The sequence below is a fragment of the Ambystoma mexicanum genome, chromosome 4q (assembly GCF_040938575.1).
Source record: "Ambystoma mexicanum isolate Mex_15411 chromosome 4q, UKY_AmexF1_1, whole genome shotgun sequence".
NCBI lineage: Eukaryota > Metazoa > Chordata > Amphibia > Caudata > Ambystomatidae > Ambystoma > Ambystoma mexicanum.
Genome location: NC_090928.1, coordinates 858,831,817 through 858,859,432, shown reverse-complemented (window position 1 = coordinate 858,859,432; position 27,616 = coordinate 858,831,817). Strand labels below are relative to the sequence as shown.

The 27,616-nt window shown below is 45.6% G+C and overlaps 1 protein-coding gene across 2 annotated transcripts; it reads right to left on the bottom strand.

The window, feature by feature from the left end:
• CALM2 (calmodulin 2) lies at positions 1-27,392 on the bottom strand. 2 transcript variants are annotated; one of them, XM_069608422.1, is made up of 6 exons: positions 27,169-27,392; positions 15,815-15,845; positions 15,221-15,364; positions 15,032-15,138; positions 12,408-12,543; positions 1-621 (listed from the first exon to the last, which is right to left on the bottom strand). In XM_069608422.1, exons 1-6 carry the CDS (start codon positions 27,358-27,360, stop codon positions 593-595), a joined length of 639 nt encoding a protein of 212 aa, XP_069464523.1. In that variant the 5' UTR covers positions 27,361-27,392; the 3' UTR covers positions 1-592. The 2 variants fall into 2 exon arrangements, with proteins under 2 accessions (XP_069464523.1, XP_069464524.1); XM_069608423.1 differs by lacking the exon at positions 27,169-27,392 and adding an exon at positions 26,757-27,093.
• Between the last annotated feature and the right edge of the window lie 224 nt (positions 27,393-27,616).

Genomic DNA, 27,616 nt, shown 5'->3' with positions numbered 1-27,616 from the left:
TATGGATAAATTGTTTTATTGGAAAACAAATGTACAACTTGGAATGGATTTGAGGCAAATTGTGCCATAAGCAGAGAAGTGGCTAAACAAAGTTAAAAAGCATAGTAACATTAGAATTTGGGTTTCCAATACAGACAGCAGTACAAAAGAAGAATAGATGCAAAAAGTGTTCTGGTGACTGGATGATACACCCGTTTTGCAGTAGTGCAACTTGCATTTCATATTGTTGACTGTCCATAGTCCATGTAGAGACAACTCTACATTTCAACAATGAAGATACTTCCCAAAGAACTCAAACTTCAGGTATAACCCAGATGGGAGCTCCTCAACTTGGATGTTTGTCCAAGAAGTCCATCTCATTTCAGATATGCAGTAGGGCTTTGGTGATATCCAGGGTAAGCCACATGCAACAATAGTCACTTGATCACCTCTTTTAAGTTCCTTTGATGATGGGGATAATAGGATAAAAAAATGATAATGAATCCTAACTAGACATGCATATTTTTGACATTAGGGAACATTTTACAGATAAGTTACAAACAAAGGCAAATAAACAATTTTGTACAAGAAAATTAACACATTCTGTACATCTTCACTTTGCTGTCATCATTTGTACAAACTCTGCAAAAGAAAAAGAAAAATTACATTTACCTACATCTCTGTAAGAGTTTACAAATTTAATGGCAGCAGGCTATGCTCTATCCAGGGTTTCGCCTAGGTTTACATTTGGCAGCAGTAAAAACTACATTACTAAGGTTTATCAAAGCAACATCGCTGCTTGCTAATTGTGTGCTTTGGTTGGTATCGAGCATCTACTAGTTTTACTAAATGCACATGCAGGGGTTGACAACGATATGCTGTTAAAATCACATGCTTGTTGAATTCACAGTAGGATCACCTGGGCGCATACCATGACAAAATGAACAGATACCATAAAGTTAAATAATTCTAGCTAATGGCAAGAGTTCCTTCTACACTACACCATGCAACATGAAAGTAGCATTAAGATTACTGGCTGAATAAATAGTGTCAATCATATGGATAGTTGGGACTCTGCATTTAAAGGAGCATTCTACAACTGAAAGTAAACATTAAGGAGATGAGTAAGTGGGAGCATCTGGGGTCCCGAGGCTTTGCATATAGTACAGTAAAATTGCTCCCAGTGCTCCAGAAAGTATGTTTTACTCCCATTAATTAAGAGTAAATCCAAATTGAAAAGGTAAACAAGTTCTCCTCGGCAAGAGTAAAAACTGCCCAAGGATATGCAATTTGTACATTAAAATGGTTCAAAAACAAACTTGTAGGTGCGTAGTACCCAGCTTCATCACCATTGTACTGGACACAAAAAGTAATGCAGCTGCCAGCTAGTTATATCAAATCCTCACTCTACTAGTCTCCGCCTCTCGGGCCTACTGTTGCTGCCTGGCACTACCTGCTTGACAGCCACTATGTTTCCGCTCCATCTCTACTCCTTGGTTTCCCCAGTCTCACTTACTGATGGTCTGGCTCCCACCGATAAGTGTTGCTATGCCATTTTTTCAATCTTGATCCGTCACTTTCTTACCCAACTCTGCATTCCATTATTGCCTCCCCCCCCCCCATCCTATATCTTGCTGTATCAGTTGATGCAACTCTTCATGTCACCACTCTGGCTATATTTTTAATTCTTGGTTGTGGTTTTTCTTTCTTGCAGTGCCCCTTATGTTATTGGCCTGCATTTCTCTAGTCTTGCTTTTACATTTCGAGCTCTGCCTGCTGTTGTCTGGGTTTTCTTTTTACTGTCTCCAATGCTCTGCTTCTATCCCCACTCCTATTGTGTGTCCTTATTTACCTCAGTTTCTACTCACTTTCTGCAGCCCCCTCTTGTAGCCCATTGGTCTGTTGCTCCAATTACTGTTCTGGTCCTGTTGCTCCAATTACTGTTCTGGTCCTGTTGCTCCAATTACTGTTCAGCATGTTCAATGTTCTGCCCTCCCACAACTTCGTTCTCTTGTATTGTGGCTCTGTTTTTTATTTAACATGGCACCAACCAATATACAAAAAGCTGAAAATGCCTTTTCCCCATTTACAAATCTAGTGCAGGTTTACTAATGGGTGCTCATTCTATGTGTGCAAACCTATTAGGCTGGGAACGTGTCACTAAATGCAGCATGTGCGTAATGCAGCAGCATGCACTATATGCCATAAGTGCTTGTTCGGAGCCATTACTGGTATAGGATCCCTGATGAATGTTCTGAACCGAACCTTTGATAGTCCTTAGATAAGTCCGTTCGGTTACAAATATACACACATGATACATTATTCACCGTAATCGTATTTCTAATGCTTGCATCTGCTTCGATTCACATGCTGTGCCTAGGCCGACATCTAGTGGAAGCTGCATCGTATTAGTTCGTTTTTCAAAGTCCAAAAATGGGCATCGACACAGGGCGTGCCAGTAATACCATCCCTAGTGTGACGTCCACTGCACCCATGATCCCTCATGCGTCTAGGACCCTGATTTTTTTCTGACATGAGGTAGCATGAAGAGTAGCGCGAGTACAGATAATCCAAGCAGATTGAGAGAAGGCACATGGATGCTTGTAGTCTTATCTGAAGGGAGGAAGGGTGGGTCGTATGTGAATCTAAGCAGATACAAGCATCAGAAATACGATTACGGTGAGTAATGTATCCCCTTCTGAGGCTTGTGGAATCTGCTTAGATCACATGCTGTACATAGATTAGCAAGCAGTGAGGAGGTGGGATGTGAGAAGGGTCATGAGCAAATAATTGTCTAGAACCGCTTGTCCCACTTGAGTATCTGTCTTTGAATGGTTGTCAATGCAGTAGTGCCGAGTAAAGGTGTGAATAGAGCTCCAAGTAGCTCCTTTGCAAATGGTGTCAAGGGGTACATTTGCGATGAAAGCCAGAGTGGTCCCAATGCCTCTTGTAGAGTGGCCTCTTGGCGTGAAAGGCAAAGTTTCCAGAAAGGGAGTACAGCTGGATACAGTTAACAATCCAGAGATGGCACCTTTAGAGACGCGATCTCCTCTTTGCCTGTAGCTACGGAGACAGTTTGTTCTGTTTTTCCTTAGCGGTCTGGTTTTGTCTACATAGTATAGGACCATCCTACGCACATCTAGGGTGTGTAGTTTCACCTCAGCCGAGCTTCGAGGGTCTTGGAAGAAAGCCGGAAGCTCAATGGACTGGTTCACATGGAATTTAGAAATAAACTTGAGAACCTAGGGTGTGTACGTTTATCTTTACGAACCGTAAAGAAAGGATCCTGCACTGACAGCCTGAATTTCGCTGACCCTTCATAGATGTAATTGTTACCAAGAAGGCCGTTTTATAAGTCAGGTGTTTGAGGCTGCTTTTATGCATGGGCTCGAATGGGGGCCCATGAGTTTTGATAGCACCACATTAAGGTCGCATCCCGGTGGTGGGTTAGAAATTTGAGGGTGAAGTCTCTTTACTCCTTCCATGAAGGCTTGAACCACTGGTACTTCCACCATGAAACCTTGTTATGGGAGGTGGTGTATGCTGACAGAGCTGCTAGGTGTACCTTCAGTGAATTAAAAACCAACCTTGCGTCCAGCAGGTGGAGCATTGTGGAAGGAGTGCAATCAACTAAGTTGATTTGCTTATTCTGGCACCAGATAACGAATCTAAGTAGCAGTGCCTTGCGTTTGGCTTCCTAGATTCCCTTAGGATGTCCATACATCTCTGCGGTAAATTGATATGTCCAAACTCAACCTCAGGAGCCATGCTGCCAGGTTCATTTAGTTGGGTTGAGGATGCACTCTGTCCTTGGTGCTGGGACAGTAGGTTGTGCCAGCCCGGGAGTTTGATGGGTTCGCACACCGCTAGTCTGCGTAAGTGTGGGAACTACAGTTGTCTCGCCCACATGGGAACAGGTAGGATGAGCGTCATCGATTCTGTTCATCTTGTTGACCACCTTCCCGATTAGAGGAGTTGGTGGAAAAGCGTACGCAAACATCCGACTAGTTCATCCACAGGGCGTTCCCCTGGGAGCCTGGATGGGGGAACCTGGATGCAAATCCTGGGCACGGTCTGTTTTCGCTTGTGGCAAATATCTTCTCTAGGTGGGGTTTCCCCACTATAGACCTATCTTCTACGATTTCTCTATGTAGACACCATTCGTGTTCCTCTGGGAGGGGATCTCTGCTCAAGGTGTCCAAAGAATTGAGATCCCTGGAACATGTTGAGATGACAGGATGTTCCGTATGAGTGCCCCTATCCAAATTTTCTTGGCAAGCTTGGACAGATTTGGCGGACGAGCCCCCCCCCCCCACCCCTCGCTGCTTGTTCAGGTAAAACATGGCTGTAGTGCTGTCCGTCCGGCTCTGTACTGACAGGTTCAACAGTTAGGGCTTGAACGCAAGGAGCACTATAAATACTGCCAGAAGCTCTAGCAGGTGGATAGGGTTCTTGTCCACTGAGTGAGACCAGAGACCCTGAGCTATGTGGTGGAGACTGACAGGCATGTGTCCGTTGTGACTACCGCCTGTATCCCGGGATCGTAAAAGGGGTTTCCCCCTTGGACAGATTCTCTTGTACACCAGTGAAGGCAAGTGTTGGAGAAACAACCACTAGAGAGTCCCACTGACCACTTGCCTGAGACCACTCCTCGCCAACCATTCCTGCATGGGACGCAGGCCCGCGTGGGGAACCAGGTTAATACATGACAACATGCCCAGCAAATGTATTGCTTTGTGTACCATTCTGGCGACCAGCCTGATATTGCAGAATTTGCAGCAGTATATTCCGAATTCTTTCCTCTGATGGAAAGGCCAACCCCTCGTGTGTTTAGGACAGCTCCTAGAAACTGTTGATGCTTGGCACCTGACTTGACTTTCTCGTTTATGGAGAAACTCAATTCTAATAGGAGGTCGATCGTTCTTTGAATGTTTGCTCTGCAAATTACTGGGGTCTCCCGTGATGAGCCAGTCGTCCAGGTTAGGGTACACTGGGATTGCCTCCCTTCGTAGGTGTGCCGCCACCTTGGTGAATACCCTTGGAGCCGAGGCTAACCCGAAGGGCAGTACACCTTGAACTGGTAGTGCTGACTATCCACCTTGAAGCGCAAGTATCTTCTGTGCGCTGGGAACATGGAAATATGAGAATAGGCATCTTTCATGTCCAATGTTGCCATGTAATCCAGGAGGGGAATTACCTCTTGGAGTAGTCATGAGACTTTTGGGGCTTGACACTGCAGGCCGTAAATCCAATACTGGGTGCATTGTCAATTTTTTTTTGGCACAACGAAGTTAGTTGAATAACTACCCTCGTTTACCTGGTGTCCCGGGACAAGTTCTATCGTGTCCTTTGCTAGAAGATTGGCAATCTCTTCGAGGAGGATCTTCTGGTGGTCTTAGTGCACTTCGTCGTGGAGGGTGGTTTCGGGGACGCTCCAACAGTTCTATGCAGTATCCTACAGACACTGGACAACACCCATCCGTCTGATGTGATCCCTTCCCAAGCTTGGGTGAAGTTGGAAATGCGTCCCCCTACTGGGGATGCACGAGAAGGGACCCTGAACGGAACGTCACTTTTGGTGGAGGCGTGCCGCCGCCTCTACTGGGGCTGCCTCTACCCTTACCACGACCTCTTGTTACCTCTGCCATAACCCTGCGTAGTCTGCTGGTTGTTGCATGGTGTACCATGCCCCTGGGAATAGTTGGAGCCTCCGGGAATGTTGGCCGCGTGGGCAACGAAAATTGCCATTCCCACTTTGATTCGGGGGTTTGTTGGTTAATTGGCCCAGGGATTTAAGAGTCTTGTACTCATCATTGGCATTTTTAGCACATCCTCTACCGCCTTGCTAAACAGTAGATCAAGCTCCATTTGTCTATTAATGCTTGGGTCTCTGGTTTGAACCCATATTGCCTTAACCAAGCAAGTCTTTTGATAACAGTGCTCTATCAATCTGCCAGCGTTATCTCCGGCATCAAAGTCTGCTTTTAAGATGCAACCGGACACGGCTCTCCCCTCCGACGCAACCCTTGCCAACTGGCTTTAAGGGTTCTAGGGCGGAGTTGACGCTACTTCTTCCCACCGGTGACAGTTGTAACTCGCCAGTAGGGTGGTGGAGTAGGCAGAAGTGGAGGTTACTTTCCTACCCAAACCATAAATCTTTTTGCCCTCCTTGTCGGGAGGAGCTTCAGACGATGATAGGGGTGTTCCCGCCCTCTTTCGGGTGTTTGTCACTACCAGGGAGTCCGGTTTCAGATGCCCCTTATGTACAGCGGGTCTGATTGGGCTGTCCTGAAATAGTTCGATCCTGGGGTTTACCGCCCTGGTGAGGTTAGGATTTACAAGGGAAGGGTCTATTCTCCTTTGTATAGATTTGAGGATAGGGATGGCCTGGGCAACAGGTCTTTTCTCCCACTAATTCTTCAGCAAAGTCCCTCTCTTCCTGTGCTCCCTGGGTGTCAATGTGGAGTGCCCTGCCGCTCTGGACAAAACCTCATTCAAGAGAGGTTGGTTGTTGACAGGGAGTTGGTAACCGGGGGCCCTTGGTCTACTGTGGAGTCTACCCTTTTAAGTTTCTGGGTCGTCCTCTTGGTCCTAGTCATCCTAATAGTAGCCCGTTGCAGTTTGGTCTCCCAAAATGCACAAATCTGGATCCTCAAAAATTGGATCCTCGTTACATTGAGAGTAGGGCTGTATACTCAACTCGGGACTTCTTACTTCGGGGCATCGGGTCCCTAGAGCCTGAGGGTGTAGCCCCGTCAGGGGCATAGGAGAGGAAGTGCTCAGGATTCTTGGCATAGAAGTCTGCCAAGGATGACATCCTAGACATAACTATGTCATGACTAGACCATTCCTTAGAGCTGGGAATAACTTTCCCAGGAGAGTTTCCCTGTTTTATCTTGACTGGACCTATGGCCTTGTGCAGGGGTCTTGGGTACAATGACAGAAGGCTGAGACTTGTCTGTTTTTTGTGGAGTAGAAGACTGACCTGTCTGACTGCTTCTGTGGTGTAGAAGGTTGAGAATGCTTTTGTTGTTTTCCCACCTCCCGGTGGGTGGAAGAATGTTTCCCTGGTGTTAGGTTCGGGGGTAGTGTCCCTATCGCTAGAGTGTGGAGGTTGGGACTCGGGAACAGCCGTCACGCGGTCTGCTGATGCAGGCACCTGGAGTGCGGCTTGCGGATAGAGGTCGGCTTCGTCTTCAGATGATCGAACCTCCGTTACCTCAGGGAGAGAGGCACTTTTGAAACAGTGGATGGCTGCCTGGAGTCATGCAGCGATCTAGATCGAGAACGCCCAGATGACACCGATTCAGTGGACCGTGTGTGCCTCTTTCCGAGAACTCGACGTGGGCATCAAGTCTTGGTGGGACTAAGCGTGTTTGGTGAAGTGCTGTGGGTAGCGCTCGTGTCGCCGGGGGTTTTCCCCCATAGCTGCCCTGCCGGACAACCTTCCGAGGTCGGGGACTTGCGCTTGGCTGCCACATTGCCCTCGCCGTCGAAACAGCGTTGCTGCCATTGCTGAATGCACCCTCCGCTGCCATGGCCTCTTGTTGCCTGGCGTGCCCAACGTTGTTGTGGTTGCACGGTCCTTAAGGGTTTTTGGTTTAAACCAAAAACATGGTCTGCAGTTGGCCTCGGGGTAGTGCCTCAGCAAGCAGAAGTTACACGTGGCGGGTGTCAACCCAAGGGTACTTGCGGTTGCACTTGGGGCAGAATTGGAAAGGGCTGTAGGAATATATATGAGTGTAGAGTATGTACCACTCTCCCTACTTGCAGGGCTGAGGCCAGAGGCCTTCCAAGGCCCGGGCCGAGGCCAGAGGCCTTCGAAGCCCAATTCCGTTGTGCAGCTCTCAACGGTTGTTTTTCTTCTCCGCCAGCGAGTGTCGAAGGTCCGTGGCTCGACGTTGGGATGGAGAAAATTGTGAAATATTACCATATTTAGCAAAATTATGGCTAAGGCCAGGCAACTCTGCGGGATGCTTCCGACCAGTATGGCGGAAAAAACCAATCTGAGGGTCCTAGACGCGTGAGGGATCATGGGTACAGTGGACATCACACTAGGGGTAGTATTACTGGCACGCCATGTGTCAACACCCATTTTTGAACTTTGAAAAAAAAAAAACTAAAATTCGCAGCTTCCACTAGATGTCGACCTATGCACAGCATGTGATCTAAGCAATATATATATATATATATATACACACACTGTTGAGTGGTTAGCAGTACAATCAGTGCCACTGAAAATATATATACAGTGCTACCAGTTTCCATTATACTGGCTTGCTTTGGGCAATCAGAAAGACCACGTGCCTCCTTATCCCTTGCTTTAAGAAACTAGGTATGGTGCCCTTCCATGCACGTGAACACATGCAATCTTAAGACCTTGATCACCAAAAGCTTTCTCCACAAATACCAAACTGCTGGCTGGGAGGCTCCAACACATCAAGAACCCATGCCATAAATCAATTGGTGAAAACTGCTTCTGTGAAGTATGAAATGCTCATGCTGCTACAACTGCCTCTATAGCCAATTAAAACACATAAATGCAGCCCTTGTTTAAGACCATTCTCCTTTTACACAATACCGCATGTGTCCTAAAGCAACGTGAACAGCAGGTTCATGATTCAAAACACTAACCTACAAAATGCAAGCAGTTGAACAAAGTGAACGACAATTCTTGTACAAGTTAAATTGATACCATAATTAAGAGGAGTTAAAAACAGACCAGGCCTCACCCGTTGCTTCTTTTGAGGAACTGTGTGGACTGATTGGATTTGCAAGCTGCACTGGCAGGCTGTCACCAGTGAGTTCCATGATTTATGCAGGTGTCTTAAATACCTGTGCAAGTGGTATGCAAAGATGGACAAGATTTCGGTGTGTAAAAAGGCCTGGGCACCAGGCTTGCGCCCCTCGGTCAGCTAGAATACTACCCCATTTGCCAAGATCTAAAGGGTGATATTGACTATTTTGGGAGGAATCTGTACAGTGTCTAGGGGCTGCTGAACAGAGTGGTTACTTGCCATTAAGGAGGGTTAAAAGCAGATTGAAATGTAGTCGTGCCAGTAAGAAAAAGGGGGTGAATCTCTGGCTGGCATCTTCCATGGGTTCTAGGTCACTGACGGTGGCTTTGATGTGGGGGAAACAATGGCTGCAGAGTCACCCTCCAGAAAACCACGAGAGGCCTTTTACACTGCCCGAGGTGAGTCGCTATACTCGGATTTTGCCTTTTGAAGGATGCAACGTCAAATAACAGCCTGCTGGATGCCCAAGTGTTGGAAAACATGACAATTCAATATAGCCACTGGCTTTACAGGGCTTTTTCAACCCGCTGCATAGCAGACATTCTGGTCAAGACAGACCACTAAAACCGTCAAGCAAACAGTTTACATTGGTAAAGCATGCAAAGCTGTGGTGCTTAAATTCCTGATTGCATAGCAGATTAAAGTGCATGGAGGGCCCATTAGGCATGGAACCCAAAGCACCATAGTCTGCCTTGGTTTCAAGAGCTTCTAGAGGGTTCTACACCAATTGTGCTTTGTGTGGTTGCCGAACAGATACACATTTGTGATCCTAGCTATTGTGATCAAACAAAAACCTACCATCTGTATTACTAACCACGCCATAATGGAGTGCAGAGCACACCAGTATATGGTGCAAATGTGAACTCAAGACTAGCAATCACGAGGCACTCCAGTTGAAGCACCTTCAGTGATCCTTCGCCAACAGTCATTGGTGAAGGATAGGAGGGTATTTTTGACATTCAAATTACTAGAACGCTTTGATGCCTGTAATTGGGAGCTGGTTTTTGCACAGCAAGTTTTTTGCCTTAAGGACAGTGCAGTGTTCCCACAGGAAGCTAAATCACTTTATCACCTCAGCTGTGTTACTTCAGCCATTTGGCCAGGCATAACTGATTGAGCCTATGTAGCAGCCATAAGTGTAAGGGACCCCAGCTATCATTTTTGCTTCCCGGAGAGCCAAAGAAAACACTCCATCCACCGTCGCATTACAATGCAGGATAGCCACTTTTGACAGCATGCTATGAACAGTTGAGTGGACTTGAGGAAGCCGATAGTACTTTAGGGGGCCTCTTTACAATGTGGGTGTGATGCCATGATTTTCTCCCGCATCCTCCACCCCAAAGGCAGTCTAAAAGGCCAATCATGTTTTTCGGCAGAATAGTGCAGTACCCAAAGCAAGTCACAGGTAATAGTCGTTCTCTGCTTTAGTGCAAAGTAAACATTCCGAGTACCCGATACGGTTACTATTGGACAGCAATATTGCCTTGGGTCCACCTGGGTGAATCCATTTATCAGTGCCTTTCATAAACATTAGAAACCATGCTCTGGTTTAGCATGTTCGTGAACATAAAGCACCACCCTAAACAGTCACCAGTGCCAATGTTTACCATGAGCCGCCGTTTTGTCTCAGGGTGAAGGCATCAAAGCTGTCTTGAGCTTCACTTTCGCCTCCAAATTTAGATAAGCATTGTCACTTTCCTACTTCACATCCTTTATTTTCTTAACCAGACCGGTATGGCGCTTGGGGGACCAGCAGTGCCCTGCAAGCTCTGCTCCATTAGCAAAGCATTCAACGAAATACAGTGCACAAGGCTTCAGCTTTTTTTAAAGGCTATGCCACCCCTCTTAGCTAATCAAATTCTAAGCAAAACCAATTTGCTGCTTAGGGTTTAAAGCTAGTGCTTGCAATTTGATCCATGAAATTTAAAAACCAGACTGATGGTGAAAAAAAACTGCATAACTTGTGCATGCACATATCGAGTCGATTTTGTCCACACATTAAGGTTTCCAGTGAACATCTTGTTTTGTACAAACCTTTATACAAAAGGTTTCCAAAAAGATCAATATAATCTGCTATACAAAATCTGAGAAAAAGAACCCCATAATCCATTCCGAAAGTCAGTAATGTTCTGCATATTTCCAAATGGGCTTGGAATGCATGTCAAAGCAAACTCGTATGTGGCCAGGCTGTGTGGACTGGAGTTTAGAATTTCATGTTATAGGTACAGTAACTAGCATTGACGGCAATAACGGGGGTTCCCTTAGGGAGGCTAGAACTTCGAACTCAAAATCCATACCAGCAGAGCGGTTCCTTCAGAAACATTACATGTGGTTGTGAATAATGCCTGAAAGCGTGCCATCTTCCTGGATGAAGTGAAACCAAAACTATTGTGCAGCGATCAGATTATCTTTTGGGCGATTATCACCGTCATGGGGGAGCACGATATTACACTAACCCACCCCTCCCCGTATAAATGTATTTCGAAAAAAAATCGTCATTTCGGCCGCGAAATGGGCGATCCCCTCTTTTGTCACGTGTTGGTACACGCCTTTCTTGCTCAGTTTGTTAAGACCAAAGATACTTCTGTGGAACACACCACGTTGGAATTCTGTTGTGGCAGGAGACTAGGCTCCACCAATTCCTGTAGGTAGGTGGTAGTTTTGGTTCCAAGGGTATGCATGAAGCCAGTGCCCAAGAATGTCGGATGGATGATCTGGTTTGATGCCAACTGAACCTTTGAGCAGCTTTTGAAATTATGCCAAGGGTTTTACTGGTGAGGTGGTCAAATGCGCTTACTGGATGACTTTCTAATTAATCAAGCCTAAAGATGTTAAGCAACTGTCCGTCTTGGCTTTGGTTCCAGCGTCAGCATACAGACCAGACTTGGAAAAACCCTTGGCTGATGGGTGCACTTTGAATTGCTAATACGGCCCCACAACAAAAACGATGATCTGTTATCTAGAGTAACCAAATGGAACAGTGGGACCTCAAACTGAAGGTAAAGTGCAATGCTATCCCTGGACCTTATGAGCCAGAAATAGACTCCACAACTTGACATGGAACCACCTCCAGGACCTCCGAGGCCATTTGTCCACCCGGTAGGGGGCAGGCACCTTCCAGTGTTGGGGGCGGGGTTAACTTAATCGCTGAAGTCGAGCAGGGCTTACAAAATCTCACATGCATATTTTTGATGGGTGACAACAATTGGCATTACCCTTCAATGCAAATCATTTGTGAAGTAATGAAGCGTTCAATAGAAACAGTGGCTGGCAGTACATTCTTTGGGGGTCGAGTAGAGGTAGCTACTCCTGCAGGACTGGACTGTCTCTTTGCATCTATGGTAGCGCTAAGGTTCAGATTTACTGCTCTGCCATATTGCTGGCATGTTTAGGCTTGGGCCTTTGTAGCATGCCAGATATGAGATTTGGGCAGCAGAGCAGTTGGGGGGTTGGGGGGAAATAGGAAGCACACATGGCCTCAACTCACTAGGAACAAGTGCACCTCCTCAAGGACATGCAGACAGAGGTTACCATTGAAACTTCGTATTGAAATCCTTTTTACAACCCAAGATTGGCCAATGAAAACGTACAAGAAACAAATTGCCTCATTTAAAAAGTTGCAGAACTTACCTTCATAATTTACTTGACCATCCCCATCAATGTCTGCTTCCCTGATCATTTCGTCAACTTCCTCATCGGTTAGCTTCTCCCCAAGATTAGTCATCACATGGCGAAGTTCTGCAGCACTAATATAGCCATTTCCATCCTAATAAAACAACGATATTAAAGCTCAAATTACTTTACATAACAGTGCATGCTTCGTCAACAATCTGATGCTTTACAAATTAACAGGTGTTCAGAATTTGTTAACCTGGAGGAATTACTGCTCTTGAAGCAGATTTGTTTCAAAGAAATAACGCATCTACAAGCAGATGGAGTTTTTGTGTTGAATGAGAAGTAAATGAAGGTATGGGAGAGGTTTGCAGATGCATTGAACAGGCCATTAGTATGGACATCAGGTTGTAGCTTTAAAGTTTGATTTTAAGCCGGTACACTCACTGCACATCTCCACGCCACAATGCAAAAGAGTAAGGAAAATTCTACTTGGATTTCTGAACACAAGCAGAACATAATGAAGGAAAAACAATACCCAACAGCTCCAAAACTCGGCTGTGCAGCAATTCCATTTTTGAAGTGCTAGCAAGGCCACCTTTAACTCATTATACCCATCCTAGGATACATGCAGTGGCAGTTAAATGAGGTTACATGTATGCCTTACAAAAGCTTACTACAATGGTCATGACTATAAGTCACCTTTACGCAAAACCGCATGTAGGATTTTTGCACAACAACCTCATGGGGTAAAACCTCTTTAGTGTATTCCACAACTACAGACTCCACACAACTACAGACATCAGTTTCCAAGCAAAGCCTAGTTTGTGCAGCAACACCACACGTGAAGGTAAAAAATGAAACAGGACACTTGCTCAACCATTAAGTGATTAATTCACCAAACAAATTTGCTAGCAAGTGAACCAATTCGATTGAGTGGGATGGTGGAGTACTAGTTTCACGTGGAGGACGAGTTAAGACAGCCCCATAAGCCACTCAAACTAAACATAAGTGCTGGGAATGACCGAGAATGTTAACATAGCGTGCATATGTTGTACAAGAAGTCTGATGGGCACACATGCAAGCTATGAAACAGCTATAGCTACACATCTGCTGCAGATCCAATTAATCTTACATATTGCAGACTGCCCCTGCATTGTGAATGTGAATTGTATGAGGAGAGTGAAATACGAGACTAGGTGGTATAGGAGTGACCAAGTCAATTAGCAAACGGCAAAAGACCCCACTGCCCCTCCATCAACATGAAGGTCAGTATACAGAGTCAAGGGGAACACTGTAGTAGACATGAAGTCAACCATGGTATGATATAGTGCAGCTAGCGCTTATCAAGAGTAAAATTGCTTTGTTGCAAGGTCTGTTAGATGTCTGGGCTGATTCAGACCCAGAGAAACATTTGAGGTACTCTTAACAAAAGCAGAGGCTAAGTAAGGTAGTACCACAAATGACAATGCGACAGACAGAAGGTGCACACCAGCCACACATGGCCAGATATCTCGACCAATGAGGCCCAGGGCACCTTCATCAACACCAATGGACCAACTGGCAACAAAAACTGACAGCTACATGCTTCCCTTCAGTAGAAAAGGCCACTAACAGGGTGCCGAGTAGTGCTAAATCGCACTTAGAGGTTCAGTAGGAACCATAATGCAGCACTTAAAGTGTGCTTACTACGACAAGAGACTTTCCAAGACTTCAGCAGCCATGCATCAGCCCATATCAAGGCAGTTAACATGAGTGCTCAATCGTTTGTTCTAGAGTGAAGGCACAAGTGTGAACAAATAAATGCTAAAGGGTAGGTGTTGAGTGACGAGGGCTTGGCAGACATGCAGCCGTTCGTGAAAAACCAAAACACGGTCTGAAGAAAATACAAGACCTCAAATGTAGCAATTAAATATTCATAACATTCCAAGATAGGCCTTTTGTGTGGCACCAACATGGTGCATCAACCCTTAGTATGTAAACAATTGAAAAGGAATACAGGACATAGGGCTACTAGATCAGAAATAAACAAGGTATATCAGCACAACTGCTGAGCCACACAAGACTGGCATTTAGTGACATAGGATATTACGAATGACGATTCCTCACCTGGCAGAAATCTGGTTTGGCCCAGCAAGGATTCAGGACTATGATTTTAAGCCAACAAACAGAATCCTGGGCGTCATTGAAGATACAAAATAATTCAGGGATCAACAATATTGATAAGCAGGAGCTAAAATCAGCTCCTGTGCACCCAAGCATTAACCAGGAGCTGCCACTGTAGCTAGTACATAACGTCTTACTTTCACATAAATAAATGCTGTAGGTGTTAATGTAATTTTTTCATTCCCATATGTTTGGAGGGGTGGCTGAAATCAGCTGGCCTGGGGCGCCACTGTAGCTCTTGGTAACGTCATGCAAGCAGGAGCCAAATGGCCCAGCAGCCCTAAATTTCGAATCATGTAGTCAGTGGTATACATAGTGCATGGACTCCAGTTACACACTGAGCCCAATAGCAGACCATGTCAATGAATACTGTGGATCAAAAAAAAGACAGCAGCCATTTCAAAATAAGACCAGAAAATTCATGCGACAACACAGCTGAACGCATACTGAAACTGCTCTGGAAAAACTATGCATACCTTGTCAAATACACGGAATGCTTCTCTTATTTCCTCTTCACTGTCAGTATCTTTCATTTTTCTTGCCATCATTGTAAGAAATTCTGGGAAGTCAATTGTGCCATTGCCTATATAAAAAAAAAATAGGCTATTTGTAAACAGTCCAGCAAAGAGTCAAATGCACTAGCCTATAACAAGTTCAACCATTACCATCAGCATCTACTTCGTTGATCATATCCTGGAGCTCTGCTTCCGTTGGATTCTGTCCAAGCGACCTCATTACTGTACCCAATTCTTTTGTTGTAATTGTGCCATCACCATCCTTATCAAATAAGGAAAATGCCTCTTTGAACTCTGTAGGATGAAAGTTACATTAACAGGTTACAAATGCAAAACGAGCTTCGTCAAGAACGTGTGTACATGATCACATCAATTACGCCAACACTGTCACCATCTGTGACAAACGAAAACTGAAGGTGCCAAATCTACAAGCCAAACATAGGTGTGAAGCATGCTGTGCGCACCACCCTCAACCATTCACCACCGCCTAGTGGGCAGCCATCTTGCGCTAACAGGTAGCGGGTAAGCAGCCATTGAGCAACCTGGGGCTCTACTAGCCATCACTGGTTCCTCAGGCTGTACTGGGTGGCAATGTTGCAGAGACCCACCCCTCCATTAACCCCTCCTTTTAACCCTTGCTATTGCTCAGCACCATAGCAATGAAATCCCTACCATGTTACCCCGGGGATCTGGTACACATCCATACTAGCTCCATGGTGATTAGATAATGTCGTTTTTTTTTACCTGCAATCTGTTCTTCTGTTAGTTGATCAGCCTGCAAAAAATAAAGTTTTTTTTAAAAAAAGGTGTACCATTACAACACGCTAGCCCAACTGCATGAAATGCAGACCACTCACAAAATGCTACAAAACAAGTTGGATACTACAAAGATTTTAGTACAATAATATGTGCAACCTGCTGACATTGTGGAGTCAAGCGTTACCTGTACTAACAGTAAGTCAGGGGGCAGTAAAAAAGGGGACCGTTTTGACTGGCCTAGCATTTTAGGTACAGGCACTGCCCTATTGGCCAGTCCGAGTCTGGCAGCTTCTCCATAATGGGCGAGGGGGTGTCTAACTAGTGTCCCCCTTACCCCCCCCATCCATTATGGAGGAGACAGTCCAGTGAAACACTGAGCACTCTGCTGCTTAGTGCTCCTGGGCTGGCTGAACCGTGAAAGGGAAACAGCACATGCAATGCTGTTTTTTTGCTCCGCCAGTCTTGCAAAGGAAATGCTGGTTGGAGCACTGCTTGTATGAGGGGGGAGCTCCTGCGCCTCCTAGCACATATGTTCAGATCAACCAGGAGAAGGGTATTTCAGCACCCATGCGCAGGACCCTGCAGAAGGTACATTTATGTAAATGTATGTTTTATTTAAATGTGGGCATGTATGCTCGTACTGATTGAGAGAAATTGTGTTTTTTTCTCTGTGGTTTTTACAAGATGAATCAAGCAGACTTGTTTAAATCCCTGTCTTGTTCCGGTGTTCTTTGTCCATCGTCGTGTTTATCAAAATCAGTTCCAGGATTTTAGCCTTAGTCGTCACCCACGCTGTCTTTTCTCATCCAATCAGCCGCAACCACCAGAGGGGTCTTCCTTAAAGATGTGACCTGAAGCTATTATGTTTTTCAGATTCCCTGGGCATGATAGTAAGAGATGTCTCGTTTCAAACACATTCTGAATCTGCATTTGTTAGATGTAGACAAACCTCCAATTGCTAAAATTTCGTATGGAGGAGATTCAAGCAGGCTCTCAGGAATGTATTTGAGCCTTCTATTTGGATATTTTTCCAAAAAAGCTTTTAGTTTGTGGTGGGCAACCAATTTTGTATGTTGCGGCTGTGTCAGACGTTGAGATCCAATCCATTTTCTTTTGGATCTTTGTTGGATTTTCAATCAGTTCTTGTGGTTTTCGGTCCGTTGAGTAGATTTTGGCAAGTGGGGAAAGGAGGGTTGTACAACAAAGGTCCCCCTACCCATCTGCCAAAATCAGCTGAAGCATTGTGGGGGACAGGTACAGTCTTGTCCAGTCAAAATAGACCACGCTTTCCCCCTTGGCCCCCAGCACCAATTGCAACGTTTTGGCTTTTTACCAATTAGTACATTTTAACCCATTTTAAAAATCTTCACAGCCGGAAAAACCTCCACGAACTCCCATTGATTGGTTAGTTCAGGCTACCTCGCCGAGCTCGGTTGCCATGGCATTTGTGGGAAATATGTATGCCCCTCACCAGCTCCCACTGGCCTCCAGACTTGCTGGGAACTGAGTGGGGTGCCCAGGGATAGTGATGGGAGCAGAGAGACTATACTGGGAGTAGGGTGCAGTGACAATCGTTCATTGGTCATTTGGGGAATGGGCCGGCCTGTCATTCTGCTCGGGAGGGAAGGGGGAGTTGGGGGGGGGGGGGGGAACCACTGATCTAGATGTCCCAAAATAATGGCCATGTACTAATGCAGTATCTGTATGTGTTGAGAAGCACCTCCATCAACTCAAAGCGCAAGAGTCATTGTGGGAGGAAGACTAGCTCTGGGGGAAAACGAGTTTGTCTTGGAAGCAAGACAGCACAAACAAGGTTTAAATCCCAATGCCGCTTTTATAACCACTCGTTGGCGTTATAAAAGCAATTATAATTGTGGCAAAGATGGTGGAGACCCACCTACAACATCAGGCCTTGTTCAACCCACAGGTCTAGTAGTGACATTACACCTCAGACCATTCCAGCACATGTCTACTAAACTAGTTAGTGCATGGCTGCAAGCAGGAAGAGGGCATCTAAAAAAAGTAGTAAGATTGCTTTGGTTAATAAAAGCTCACATGCACCTACTACCCAGCAGCTAGAGTTGCAGCCTTTGTTAGTCTATACAGCACCAACATCTTCAAAAGCAAAACTGTCCAATTACAGGGATCGAAATTAAATTGAGGTGCAGCTACTGGGTATCGATCAGTAGCTACCATTGAGGAACAAGGAGCTAGTATATACAGTTAGTTTGTCCATTTTGGATTCCTATGAAATAAATGTTTAGATGTGTCATATTTACAGATTTTCCCCAATGGAATTAAATGTACATGTTTGTTGGCACCACTTTTCATGGGGAGCCAAAATTTTAGCTGTTGGTGTCAAGGTAACCAGGCTCCAAGCTCCCCCTCCCCGCAATTGGTAATTAAAAATGTGTTGACTACTGATCGAATACTTCCAAAGTAGCAGTAATATACTGTTCCAACAATTCTCAAAGACAATCGTGCACATGGCCTAGAGGTGGAATCCAACCAGTAAATGGTGTATAGTATCTTTCCTTGGCAGGCAATGCTCTTTTTGAAGATCAATTAACACCATACCTCATAGTCTGGTAGTGTGTTGCTAGACCCCAATTGAAAACAATGCATTTGAAAGTACCATGTCCAAGAAGGAAGGCTTTTTTTGAAAAACATTCCAATTTTGCTGGCTTCTGTACATATCAAGGCAACCGACTGTCCCATGCTTACTTCTAAATTCCGACTGCAAGCATCCATTAAGCAGGGGCAACTTTTTAACAGCAGGCAACCAGCCACTTCCAATTCAGTATTTTGTCATTTCAATCAACATGCAAAGAAGCCAGGGTGCCACTGGTTGTCAGAATGATCAATTTAGGCCGTTGGGTGGTGGGGAAAAAACTTCATGGTGAAAAACCACTTCTGTCGCAAGTCCTGAAATCAAGGGCCCTGGACTCCCTTCAAAAAACAAAGCATGGTCTGAGAAACTCCCAAGAGTTTAACAGCCTGCAAGAAAAAATCCAGAAAAAAGCATTGGTTGTACTATGGTTTAAAGTTGATCCCATGAAGGGACGACAAGTCCTGCATCAAGAATGATTTCCGGCAAGGCCTCATCAGAAATAACGAGTAGGCAGACAAATTCCTGGGAAGAGAAAAAACAGCCCCAGGCATTGGCAGATTCCCATATTGTTGCAATTGTTTATTCATTTATAGTACACACCCGGACCGTAGGCAAAGTTGGCAACAAATTTCATACATAGCAACGTGGAAACAGTGGGTTGTCCATCCAGGGGCAAAGGATTCAAATGTACTCAACAAGCAGAAGCATGGCATCGGCCTCAGGGTCTTTCCAAGCTAGGAAGGAAAATGCCCAGGTCAGTCTGCAAAATGCGAAAACTAGAAAATACAAAAGCTTACACATTGCTTGAGGAAGGGTCGTTTGGCAATGCTGCTTTTTTTTTAAGCCTGCCCCAACCCATATAAATCAAGTTGAAGCTAGCCAGGGCAATAATCCAGATACTGTGACCGGATCAATAGTGGTCCAACTTCAGTAATCCAAAAATCTCAGGAAACTTTAGAAAACACTTTTTTTTAATGTGAGACAGCCCGCAATATTGAGGTTCACACGACGATTTCAAGAACAATCACGAATTACACGATCTTATGCTTTTCTTCCTGTGCTTCCTCATGGGTCATGATCCTGTTGCAGGTCCAGCTAAAATCGGAGCCATCACTGTACAATGTTTCAAAGCACAAACGGCAGGAATGGGAATGCCCTATTCAACAGTATGAGCTTCCCATTTTGCCACTGTTTGAAAAGCAAAACCCACCCCTTGTTTAACCTTTCTACGGGAACATGTATTCTTATAACCCACCCTAAATTCCTTAAGGCCATACAAATACTCATCTCTATTCTTCATAACCTCTCCAGCAGACGCCACCAGATTCGGCGATATTGTTTCTCAGCATATAAAGCCAAGAAAACCCATTATGGTCCAATAAACCAGTGCCATCTAGTTTGGCATTCTAGATCTGATTGAACCAGAAGTAAAGTGAGCCATAGCTGTATGCCATTTTCAGAGACCGGAAGTCACTACATATTCAATGCAGAAATACCCAGAGATACTACAAATGCATGCATGAATATATTAGAGCACCTCAACTTCCTCCAAGGGGCACGCTTATTAATGTTTGAATAGCAAACGTTACTGTGAATACTGGTTCATTATGGAAATAAAGTCTTGAGCGCTGGGCATGTTCCAGAATGAGTACAACCCTTCAACTGTTTATCAAGAGAGCAGTAACAAAGGTTTCAAATGCAACTACACTGCATGTTGGGATACGAGGGGAGCCTGGCGAGCTTAAACTAAAACCAGTTTTTCAGTATTTCCCTATAAGCACCGACTGATAAGCAGACAGCCAGATAAATACTATGTATGTTTTGCGGAAGTGTTTAGTAAATGCACCAATAGACAGCTAACCAACGGCGTGGAAGATGTGAATGCCCAGATTTGGGCATCACAATTAAGCAGGCAATCTATGGAATGTACAACAGCTTCACGTAATTGACTTTAAATGTCTAAATGTGCCCCAATGCTGTATTACACAAATGCGAGTTTATACCAGATAAGTGTTAGTTGCCCTGGGGGAGTCCAACGCAGCTCTTAGAAGCTACACGCGTCACACCATCAGGAGCTAAATCTAGCTCCCCTACTATGTAGCATAGTAATAGTGGGTTTGTAAAATAAACTGCTGCCTCATCTTAGCAGTGCTTTTGAACGAGTTTGTTAGGGATCTAGGTACTCAGACCAGAGAAGAACCTATTACTCGGACGCCGAAGGAATGCTACAACTACACTAAAAGCTAGACCAATTGAGCCCATTTAGGGGCTGAAACGATTAAGTCAGGTCCCCTCATTTTAAGACAAGGATGCAATTACCAAGCTCAACTTGGCCATCTTCCTGCTCCCACCCATGAGGCTAAAAATCGCAGGGCCATCCATCTTCGACATCACACTACCAGTTGCACCAGGTAGTGTTCCTGTCCTCTCCTTCCCCCAGAAGCTTAGGTTCTCTCTAGGCTGGACTACTGCAACAGCCTCATTACAAGTCTGCCTGCCTCTACTCTTCACCCTCAGCAACTCCCCAAAATAGTCCTGCAAGACTTATCCTCGGCCTCAATCCCAGGGATCTTATCTCTCCAGGACTGAAATCTCTGCACTGGCTCCCAACGGCGGCAAGGATTACGTTCAAAACCTTCAGCATTGTCCACAAGGCCTTCTGGGGCCTCAATAACTCTTCCTAAATATCTTTGTGCACCCGCCACCAACTGCCTCAGGGTTAATCACTTCTCCAAGCATCGAGTTGGTGGTAGATTTTCTTCAGCTGGGGCCTCCCTCTGGACCAGCCTCCCTGCCTCTGAAACGAGAGTCAGCTCCAGACCTTCCCTCTTACCTTCTGCTTTCTCTCCCCAGCTGGCTCAAACTGCACTGGTTACCTGGCTAGCATTTGATCTCGGGCCCAGGTGCCCACCCAACGTTGCACACCTACACTACCCCTCCGCCCCCCAGCAACCCTCGCACTCCGGGCTGTTTCTGTATCCCTACAGCAGGCTGCACGTTATCCCATGTACTGCACTGCCCCCCCTGCACTTTCCACCCCTCCCATGGACTTGCGTGATCTCAATGTCACCCGGCCTACTAAGATGGTGGCCTGTCTTCCCTCTGTCCCCCCCCCACCTCGTCACGCCTTAGGTGCGTTATGATAGCACCTTTAAACAGTACAGGTTCACAGCAAACGGATTTTGATCTACAAGAAACACCCCTAAACTAGGCTGATGGTATTTAAACCCATCCCAATAGGATAATCAATTGATACATTCAGTGAAGTTTCAAATATTCCAACCAGTTACATAGCAACCATGTGATACATTCTGAATGTGTAGCCACACCAACATCAAATTGCAACAGTGGCTAGAGTATTTGCACAAGTTAAAACAATTTGTCATATGCTTGGTAATACAAAATTGAGCAAACCAGTTGTCACTATCCAAACGTTTGCATGATACCAAAAATCAAGACTTACTAGGTTTGTTGCCAACAAAAGAGTGGTTATTACATTTCTCTTCAGGTTATGCAGCAAGCAGAGCTAATAAAGCAACCCGATTTAAAACCGGGGTGATACTGGGGCTAAATAATTGCTCCACTGCAAAACTGCTATCTGGCACCGGATGTTCTAAAGGCGTCATTCTGTGTCCACCGCAGAGAGGTTTCTCCAGAGTTTGAAAATGGGGTGAATAAGGGCCTCAGTTTGGCAGAGGATTCCGGTAACAAGGGTGGAGAAATATGGGCCGCTTTGCTCGAGTTAAGACAGGCTGGTCTCTGCTACAGAAACGGGGCAGAGTGTAAGAGGCCAAGTTATTGCTTAGTGAGCCATTAGTTTACAGGCCAAATGAGTGCCAGATTCTGGCAATAGCACTGCCCCCTTCCGTCTAGACGGAAAAAAAAGCAGTAAACTATACTCCAGCCAGGTGGGCGAGACATCGCCTTTTGTGGAGTTGGGTCAGAAAAACGCCAAGGCATAAAAAACTCCCTCAGTCCCATGTGTACATTAGTACATTACAAGTCGGAGCATGCAGTTGCTTTGCGTGGAGTGGAGTGGAAGGTAGTTGGAATAGGGAATTTGAGAGATTCAGAGGCGATTGACTGCCATGCCCATCAGTGCTCAAACTGCATTCACCAGTAGTCGTTAGAAATAATGCATGTAGCTCGCAACTTTTTTCTAACCCCAAAAAGCAATCATACTCCAGTTTCTCGTATGATCATGGCAGTTTTTAAAGGGACTACAAAAGATCGACTGACGCTTGCCCTAGAATACTAGCCAAGCTGGTAGTGCTGGCTTCCATCTAAACCTATACCACCAAGAACTAGTAATGGATGCAGTGAACATAAAGGACAAAAGACCCAAAATATACACCAAAGCAGCGTAAATTAAAACAGATTACATTAAGTTGCTCATATGAAGAGCGCCCACCCACCCCGCCCCCACAAAGAACACACGACACTAATAAAAGTCAAGAAAATTAAGTTGTGGCAATTGGAAAAGAAAATGTAACGGATAGTTCAACATGTACCAAGATGACCCTCAGCACTTGGATGGATGCTTACTCGGGTGTGTCACTCACGAGGTTATAAGGCAGGATTTGCCATTTCCTCGTTAAGATGCATTGAAATAGCCTGCGCTGTCGTGTGTAAATCTGAGCTAGAAACGAGTAATCATACAGGAGGTTCAAGAGAAAGTTGTTATTTGCACCTTTTCGGTTAAAGAAAAATCAACTTTCGTCCCATGGAAATTTGACAGCTTCCTGATCCCTACTCAGTGATTTAAACAGAATTTAGTGTGGCAACCTCATTTGAGGAATACACCGAGATATGGATGCTACCTTGTGTTACTAAGATCACATTATTAGAACGTGTTGAAATGTAAAATCTTAGCAAAAATAGTAACCTTATGGGAAAGAAAAAACGCAAGGCAGACAATGGCTATTTCTTTGAAATCGCCTTGCGGATCCGTAAATTGCATGAAGTTCTGCATCCCCCTTCTATGGGATTAGCAGTCACGTAGCATGCAAAGGAACTAGGCCCAGTAAAATGGGAACCACAAGCAATTCCAACCAAATCCAACAGAATAGTATTAGCAAGTTACCATTGATCGAATCCTACAGGGTTTTGCGTGTCCACAAATACAAAACAAGGTACAGGAAGCCACCACAGCACAGCAACCATCACTCAAAGAAAACTAGCTACATTCAGGAAAAACGATGGTTTAGCTACTAGAATCTGCAGCACATCACTGCTCTCTTGCACTTTTCCTGCTTCCTCCCACTAACCCATCCTCCCCTCCTCTTTCAGAGCCGCCAGAGCGCCAAGGGACCACTACGGTGGTGATAGTGTGTGGTACAAATGTCCTTTAACATTAACATATAGACTGGCATACCAATTTGTATCTAAACATTTACTCCAATGTAAGTTAGAGGCAGTCTTCAATTCTATGTTTGGCAGAAGTGTAAGGCCATTTCACAAAAACATGACATGCAGCAACTAACGAACACACGGAAACGCTTAGGTTTAGCACTACCATGGAAAACTATGCACTGCTGCCAGTAGCATGGTGAGCTTAGGCTCAAAAGACTGACCCGGGGTCACAAAGGGGAATATGCAATGCTCCACGCCAGCCCACTCCATAAGCAGAGTGGTGTGGGTTCCAAGTAGGCTGCTACTTGGATGGTCTTGGCATTTGCACTTCACACTAGTGAATGATCACGTGTGCATGCAAGTAACCATGCTACAAGTAGCTGCAACGAAGGGTCTCCCGAGCCAAATTAAAGTAGTCAAGCAGGCGTAAACTTGCGTCACTGGCATGTCATCACTGCTCATTGCCTCGTTTCTACGGTTGAGGGGCTAAGGGTTTTTTTTTTAAATAAGTGAAGTAGTTATTGGGCATTTTGGTTACTAAAACGGCTGTGGTCTAGAAAAATCTACAGCATAGGCTCGGGTTCTGTTCATGCATAGCAGTTGGTTAGTCCAGTTATTCGGATATTCTCAGCAGCCAATGCTCGAAAGGGCTTCCTTTTACTTTATCTTTGGTTAAGTGTTCACTGTTTCTAGCCTCAATTGTGGGAACTGTAATTAAGAACGGCAAGTACATGTCTTTGGCCCGTTGTGTATTCACAAGCTTTTGCTCGCCTAGTGTACACTAGAAAAGTGGCAATTCCGCTCGATGTATGCCTAGTTATCCTTGCTGGGACATTTGGGCATGGACCAGGTGAGAATGCAGTAGTCAACGTCTTGGTTCCTGGTCTGCTTCGATGCTTCATTTTGTGCCAGTGTTTAATTAGCATTTCGATACAGTGAACTTTTACTTTCGAAATGTTAGCAGTTTTAATACAGCACCAGTAAATGAACACCCACACCAGAAGCACACATGAGATGCATGCCTAATGGGGATAAGGAGCTAATATGCACCAGCTGGCCTATTATAGGGGTTAACAGTATGCAGTGAGAAATAAAGGTCAGGCGGATACAAAGGTGCCCGAGAGCAGTTAACGTGACAGAAAACAGGACCTGCGCATAAAAACAAAATAAAGCGCCCCAATAAGTACTGCATTTAATGTTTTAGGTTGTGTGTGTGTGTATCTGAAATGAAAACTAGTGGTTAACTGATGAGAAAGTTATCTTCAAAGACATTTATAATGAGAATAGGTTAGCATTTCCTTACTGCGGGTTAGTACCCAACTATTGACGGGAAACGATAAACGCAGCTAGTTCGGTTAATCAAGGGACTTGCTGCAGCCCCTAAACTAAGGCGGTCCTGAACACAACTCCCTACGGAAATACAGCATCCCGCTAGGCTGCTATTAAGCAGCCTATAGTGGCAAGTTAAGTAACTGCATGCGGGTGAGGTATACACGTGGCAGGCCGAAACGGAAGAGACTTTGGCAGCTATGGTACTCTACTGTCCACAGGGTGGTGCTGATCGTAGGAGTTGAGCTGAAGCACAGTAGACGCATGGAAAACTGCCGTAAAGGGCGTTTGTCAAACACGAGTTTGGCACGGTTGACGTGAAGACACGAACCGCCGCCTCCCTATGCCGGAGGGCCCTGGAACACGAACACCCTTTTCGTAAAGAAGAATTCCGCAAGAATAACGACACCGTCTGACTAAAAGTTGACATGGTCATCAAACGCTACGGACACCGTTTGCACAAACGTCTATCGCCGTACATTCTTCTAATTGCAAAGATATTGTCGTAGACTTCTCTCATTTTAAATATTGAACCGGCCTCGGGCGTCGAAAGCATTTATGACAACGAGTAAATCAGGCCAATGCGAGTAATGCTTCACTACATCGCGCACTGGCTTGACTCACGCCAACTGCAAAGATCGTGCTACGAGCATCAATCACCTATTCTTAAATTATGCCACTAAAATGCGTGCGTAAAAAAGCACCCAACTCAGCTGGTTTACAAGAACGTGGAAACAAAAGCGAAACCCGGCAGGCGTGGAGCTATGAACTCGCGTCAAGGCCATATATTTTGCGATCCACATAATAAAACCACATGACTGGCAACAAGGTCATATATTAGCAATGACATCAAGTAGAACTAAGTCATAAAATAGTGTTCCAGGAGCTACGTGATGAGCATGTTAAGCAGGCGGAGCAGTACCAGCAGCAGCCCACTTATTGCTCGCCCACACCGTGGTGCCGCTCGTAACGGCCAGAGATGTGGCTGGACGAATACTACAAACACAACGTGTGCCCCATAGCCGGGGTCGAGGGTCACGCAGCCTCCTGCGTGAGGCAGCGAAGGGCGCGGCTCTGCCCCTCCCACCGGGAGGCCGCAGGCAGCGCCCCTCTCCCTCCTTCCCGGGCTGGAACCCGCCAAAGCCGCAGTGCGGCGGCCCGAGATCCACCCTACACGGGTACAGGCGCAGACTGACAAGCCCACGAACCATGCATGCAACCGCCCCTCACAGGGAAAGAAAACCTGCAAGCTCAAAGGGAACCGCAATGCGGCTGCCCCATCGCCACCATTCTCCCAAGACCCGGTTCCATCAAGGTGATGGTACATAGCAACTAACCTGAGAGCGCCACCCACACAACACATTCCGAGCAAACACACGGTCTTCAAACAAAAACAGTGACGGCAAAAGACAGTTTAACATGTTAAGCAAAATCGAGTCTCACAATCGTATCACATTTAAAGATGCCAGCAACCAAAACAGTCCTGCCAAGCACAATTCAATATTTAAAACCGGCGCAACCGACCAACGAGGAACATAGCACCCATTTAAATACATTTAACGTCAAAAGAAAGGAGCAGACTAAGTCCACTTGAAAAAAAAGCTGCGAACAGATCATTTTCGATATGAAACTCACCATTGTGACAGGTGCGTGTGTCTAACGGTCCACAGCTGATCTCTCACGCGCCACTGACAACTACCACACAACTGGCGTCAACCGCTCTTCATAAACGACTGTCTCCGCCCCGTATCGCTCCGCCGAATCGCCGCGCCCCCATCCTTAGAAATAAGTGCACGCGGCCCACGATATGTCAGAATGACGATGACCCGTTACTTTTTCGATACTTCCCTTTCAGAATTACGTTCTTTCGTAGGAAAACCACCTAAGTCTCAGTACCTATGCGTAGCGACAAAGCAGCCGATTTTCAGCCTCCTAGTGCTAGAAACCAACACTCAATGCAAGGCACTACTTTGCAATTTGAGCAAAGAAAGCGGAAGAAGACTAGTAACACGAACGAAGCCGAGGCTTCTGATTGGAGCCCGTGTACCTGCAATGCGTCACTTGGCCGTTCACTCTGGGTTCGCCGCGCCGGCGTTTCGTAGGACCAGTGACCGGTGCCGTAATGTAGCGAGGGGCGGCACGCAGTAGAAGGAGGGGCAGGAGCCGTATTGCGGCGTTTCAGTGTGATGATCAGCGGTTGGCTGTGGGATTGCGCGCTCCACGCTGTGGGAACGTCCATTCCCGGCCTGCAGTGTAATAACCCAGGCGTGTCTTGACAGTAATTGCTGGTGAGACGCAAAATACATATTGCGGTTCTGAAGAAGACCCCACTGCTTCTGCTTGTAGTGTCACCGGTGGGCGTCCACGTTTCTGTCCCCTTTCTGTGAATGTACTTTTCCTCACCGAGTCATGCTTGACTCCGTTGCATTCTGTGTATTCGAATGGGTACATTTGCACAATTTTGAGGCAAGCATTAGAGTTTATACACGAGACGT